Genomic DNA, 6,000 nt, shown 5'->3' on the forward strand with positions numbered 1-6,000 from the left:
AGGGAAAAGAGGAAGACAATGTCTCCCATACTGATAAACAAGGAATAGTGAAATGTCAAGAAATGACAACTGAGTTTGGCAAATGGTCTAGCATGAACACGATTTCATCCTATGGGGAGAAGCCAGACAGACTGCCAGTTAGGACAGTTTCAGAAAACAGCCATATTTTAAGACCAAGGAGCATTTAAAATTATTACTGAAACACCCACTGTCACAACCTGGCACCAGGGCTAGTATTTAAGTACCCCATTAAATACATTTCCCTGTTACCACCATCATTCAAAGCAGGTGTAGGAAACCTAAGGCCTACACATGGCCCTTATCTTCATTTCATACAAACTACGGCAGTATGTGTGACATACCAAAAGTACCTGCAAGCCCTGGTTTGCTATCAGAAAGGACAATGTTCCGCAAACGAACGATGTAGCAATGAAAATATGAGACAACTGTCTAGATTTTCAGGGATATCAGTTTCAGATACTGCATAATTTGAGTTGCAAATGCTTTACACATCTGACAAATCTACTGCTCCCACCGGTAGAGTGCATACGTCTGCCTAAGAAAGCCCAGCAGCCTTTCTCCAAATTACTTGCAGGGAGCAATTTGTACAGCCAGACTAATCTCAAAATAAAGCAATTAATTTGAGAAAAAAAAGGGAAGAAACAAAAAAATCCCCTCCCCCAGTAATTTTCACTTTGCTAAATTTATTATGCGGCTGCAAATTAATACGTCACCTGCACTAGCAGTCACAAGCCTCTTAGCCTGTCTCAGAGCTTGCTTTAATAAACAGCTGCAAGTAGTGGAGGAAATATGTAAACATCTCTTGTTTTTCTGTGCCATTGTGTCAGCTATTCTACATGTCTTTGAAGGTGCTCCAAAATCAGCATGGCTCTGCTTTTCCCTTTTTCTCCTTTTGGGAGGAGGAAGAAGCAGAGAAGGAAGGACAGGCTGGCAACAGAGGGCTAACTGTGTGCTTGCTGTGCTCTTGACAGTAAGGCTGAGATTGTTTAAATTCAGTTTACACAGGCTCTTCTGTAAGGACAAAAGAAACCACTGCTGGTGGTTAAAAATGCAAAAGGTTTTGATTGTAATGGCTTGACAATCAGCCAAAGATATAACTAGGGGGAAAAACACAGCAAGGCAGCTATGACCAGAATGGAAGAAACAAGGAAAAACACATGGCTTGACTTCAGAGCAGAAAATTGACTTAGGCTTTGCATAAATGACAGCATACCTCCAAGCTTGCCTGATCCACAGTCTGCCTGGAATGAGAACATGTAGTCTAAAAGCAGAGCCTATTAAAAGGCATAATGTTTCTAAACAGCATCTGTTACGTACTAATAAGCATTACTTAAAGGACACAGGCCTTAAATTGCTACCAAACGTGCACTTATCTGAAACTGCTGCAAGGCAATCATTACAAAAATGTCACATGACACCATGGGAATTTGAATAATATAAAATGTTTTTATTTAGTTTGGCTTGAAATCATTACGTGGAAAAAATATGGAGGCACTTTCTGAGATTTTGAAACTGTGCAACTTCACAGGAATGAAACACTAGCAAGAATTACATCAGCGGAGCCATTTGCCATCTGTTGTCAGTAATACTATAAAGACCAGCCACCAGATAGCAGTTTCAAAGGTTACAAACACAACATTTTTAAGCATCCACAGACCTCTCGGTAACTGAGCAGGACACAGTTTACTTCGGATATGTGCGACCTGAGGGTCTGCCAATCATTTTGCAAAGACAACACACCAGAACTGTGAATTGCCACACAAAGTGTTTGGGAGTCTCTCAGCACGCAACCATTATAATGTGGAAAATACATACCAGCCTGTTCTACGTAGGTTCTTATAACGTACTCACAACCATAATGTCTGCACACCTCCCACTTGCAAATTTAAACTGGCTAGACTTTCTCTTGTGCTGTTTGTTTTCTCATACTTTTCCCCAAGGGAAGGAGTGTATTCACTGCAATGCTATTATGGAAAGGGACTCGGGTTTGTTTGCTGGGTTTTGGACTGTATTTTTCCTTTGAAGGAAGTAGTTAGGATTTTGTTTCCTGTTTTCTCTCCTTCTAGACCATAACTACATATTTATGTTAAAGAAAGCAAGGTTTCAGTAACGTGCCTTACCTGTGGCACGGAAAGCGAGGAGGTTATGACAGCCCTTACCTCTTAGATACAAACACTCCTCAGTCTGAGTAAAATTCTACCTGTTCCATACATGAGTTTTTAGTTATACTGAAGGAGTATGGTTGTTGAACTGTCTCATCTTAGAGCTTTCAGTAGCTTTTCTAGATGTGGGGGCCACGTTCATGATATATAGTGCTACCCAAATTTTGTGGGTCCACCTTACAGGCTGCTAACCTCCTGCCTGTAAACTGATTAATACGGAATTCATGGAGGGCGGGGAGACTTCTGTCTTCCTAGAGAGACAGATGGAAACTTAAGGCTTCATTAGTGGAATTGTTAAACTAGAGGTACGGGTTCCTCATCTGGTAACTATTTCTCAGGCTCCAGAGTAGTATATACATTGTTACCCACCAAATGTCCTTCCTAGACTTGCTGTTAATACAAATCTGACTTTCAAAGTGTTTTAAAATCAAAAAGCACTTGTGACAAGGCTGAATTTAAAACAAGAACCTCGAGTTCTAGGTCAACAGCTGGCCTGTTTCTCAATGGCACGGTTTGCCTAGGACCTATAAAGGGGCTTAGAAACCTGGAAGTGTCAGCAGTCTTGCTCTATGAAAAACAGCTACAGGAACAGACCTCAAGACCTAGTTGTAGCATCCCAATTACAGCACGACATCATAAAATGAAAAGCACCATTTGCACAAGAAGAGCTAATGGCTGACTCCAATATGCTCTTAAAGCGTGCTGTATACTCAGCCTATTGCCAATTGTTCCATAATTATTTTAAACATAGGTATATCCAATTAAATAACTAAGCCAAAACTCAGACGATACCTAAAAACAATGGCATCTGTTCCAAAAGAGGAAGGGGATGGAAGAACAACTATTCTAAACGTTCAATTTGAGAGTAATGAAAAAGTCAGGGAAAAAACGTAGACGTTAACTGAAGTGCCCAACAGTACAATGCTTGCTTGGACATGAAAAACCAAGTCCCACTCATCTAGAGATATTTTATTTAAAAACATCAGCAGAATTGAGACTCTTCCAAAAAAACCCAATAGCATTATTTCAAATGTTTGACTTTCATAAGTGGCTGATAGGAGGGAAAAAACAGAGCAATCTGACTACAGCGCATTTAGCCATGAGCAGCTAGAGGAACTAATGAACAACATCATTATTTTACTGAAGGGGATGAAGTAGGTGCTTTAGATAAACGGCAGCAACTTAAAATGCGTTTCAGAAGATAAATTCACTTTCTCTCCATTTACCTGCTAGCGTGACAAATTAAGAAAGAAGAGTATAAAAACAGAGCAGGAGGGAAAGCAGTGCAAAAGCTAACTGAGGTGATGCAATGGGCCCTTATCCAAACAAGTGCGTGAACAGAGATTCTTGGAAGTGCTCCTAGTCAAATATAAACCAGGAACACTACACACGCCAGACTCCCTCGGAAATCCACGCTGGAGCATGTGCAGAAGATCCACCTGTCCTAAAATCAGCTCCCTTCCCAAGCGCTAGGAGCACTGCCATTTGGGAACTAACATAATGTCTGTTCACTCGAAAGCGGTGTAAATCCACCACGTACTGAATGGCTGAGTTCTCTCTATCGGTCTCTGCTGGGCAGAGCAGCTCTTTGCCTACTGTCAGAAACACCAGTAAATTAACTTCTGCTGAAAGGAGATGAGGCACGAGTGGCTTTTTTCGACAAAAAAAAATTCATCGTTAGAGACCACGTACTTCTTGTTCTACAGTCAGCTTGTGATCAGCAAAAAGTTTTTACTGAATACTTTTTAAAGAAAGGGTAAGTCCTCTGCAGTATAGAAAGCCTTTTGTATCTTACCTCTACACCAAACTGATCCAACTAATTATTCTTCTGTGGTCAAGAAGCAATGTGTTCACTGCTCCTTTTGTCCCTGTTAAACCATGCTTCTTTTGTTAAACCATGTTTTTGCTCAGTTTGGGTAAACACTTGCTGATGCCGCCTGAGATTTGGCCTTTAAAACGTGGAAGTATTTTTACACAGTATTCCCTCTGCTGTTTAGTAGCTCTCGAGTACTTAGCCATTAAAGTCCCAAACTCCCGCACCTGTGCTGTGAGACCTCTAAACCCACACTGGACACAGGCGTTTGGGGATGAGCCCTTCGCCAGCATCACCTGCCGAACCAAAGCTGACAGAAATCATCAGGCCGGCTCCTCTCTGCTTCAGGACAGGTTTGGACTAGCCTAAAACCTGGAAGTTACCTGTGGGCTTGGGAAAAGGGCAAAAAACCCCTGTAGCAGCCTGCTCTGGTTGACCCTGCTTTGTGCAGGGGGGGTCGGACCGGACCATCTCCCTCAAGCCAGCCTGTGGAAGCAGGGCGCTGGGAGCACGGCAATGAAGAGCCGGGGCTTGCCCGGTCATGACCGCAGGCGACTGAGCAAAGTTTTCCTGGAAAGGCCCGGGTGTTTTGCGGCGTTGTGGCCGCCTCTGGAAAGCCTCAGCCGCGGTGCTGCGGGGAGCCCGCCATTTCGGAGCGGCGGGGGGACGCGCCGCGGGCTCCTCACAGAGGGCGCGGGCTGGCGCCGGCGGCGCCCCCGGACAGCCCGGGCGGGCGGTGCGTCAGCCAGGCACCGCCGTCCAGCCTCTGCGGGCGGGCAGCCGGCCCGGCGTGAGGGCAAGAGCAGGAGGGAGGCGAAGCGAGCGGGGCGGCCGCCGTGAGGAGGCGGCGTGAGGGGAGAGACGGGGCAGGGGGCGGGGAGGAGGCCAGGCCGCGGGGGAGCTCCCGAGCGCTCTCCGTCCCCTCTTACCAGCGGCGGCTCTTCCTCCTCCCTCGGCCTCCATCACTTCCTCTGAGGCGGGCTCCCACCGCCGCGGCCCGCCCCCGCCCCGGACGGGGTGGCGGCGCGGCCCGGTCCCGCGCAGGGCGGCGGTGGAGGGCGGGCCCGGCGGGGCGGGCCGGCGCTGGGCTGAGAGGAGCAGCGGTCGTGGGAAGGCGGGGATGGCGGTCGCGGGGCGGCTGGGGAAACAGAGGGACGGGGGAGGTGACGGTGAAGGGTCTGGAGAAGTTTCTCTAGGCGCGAAGGCTGGAGAGGCGAGGGGAGGCCGGCTGCAGGCCCCGGCAGGGCGGCCGCAGCCCTCGTCCTCCGCCGGCAAGGCCCGGCCTTCGGCAGCTGCCAGCCCAGCAGCGCGGCTTCGCTTATAAAACTCCGAACACAGCTTCCAAAGTCTTCATTTAAAATGCCCGGAATGACAAACCATAGAGCTAACGCCAGTTTCTTTAAACTCGGGTGGCAGAGGAAGAACGTTTACGAGGGAAAATAAGTACAAAAGTGACATTTTTGTAGCATTCTTTAGCCACGTACTGCAGTGATCGCTGTCGGTGTAAAAGAGGCTTTTTGGAAAACCTAGGCGAGCAGCCGGCTGTTTGTTATTACAAACCGTGAAATTGAGGTACGGAGATTAAAATGAACACACAGTTGTCAAAATTAGAAGGTAGAATCCAGATGTTGACTCCTGGGAGCCTTCCTACCGTGGGTGTACGATGGCTTCATTATTTCTAAAATAGCAGACACAAGCGTCAAAGATGTGAAAAGTACATGGAAATGACAGCACGTTTGCACAGAAATAAACTTACCTTTGCACTTACACCATCTGGGAACGCCACCGTGACCTGGAGACAAGGTTTCAAAACAGCGTCCCGAGTGCTTCACGTTATTGTTATGAACTCTATTGCCCGTCAGCAGAGTGACCAAACACTCCCTAAGGTTGCTCCTCCTTTCAAATGATTTAAAACATACTAAAGTAGGTTTGTATTTTCTTTCCTCAACAGGACAAAGTGATCTCAGCCCGTACAGTGATGCTCTCAAAAAAGCAGCTGTCACA

General features: G+C 46.7%; 1 protein-coding gene across 1 annotated transcript in view; it reads right to left on the reverse strand.

Moving 5' to 3' along the window:
* LOC309594750 (protein FAM169B-like) overlaps window positions 1–4,959 on the reverse strand; it is a gene marked incomplete at its 5' end in the record, with an annotated part of 41,207 nt that extends 36,248 nt beyond the window's left edge. The window contains 1 exon segment of the mRNA XM_082321048.1: window positions 4,926–4,959. Within this exon segment, the coding sequence (XP_082177174.1) occupies window positions 4,926–4,959 (34 nt within the window).
* Between the last annotated feature and the right edge of the window lie 1,041 nt (window positions 4,960–6,000).

Source organism: Platalea leucorodia, assembly GCF_965183815.1.
Source record: "Platalea leucorodia genome assembly, chromosome: 9".
NCBI classification, from domain to species: Eukaryota; Metazoa; Chordata; class Aves; order Pelecaniformes; family Threskiornithidae; genus Platalea; species Platalea leucorodia.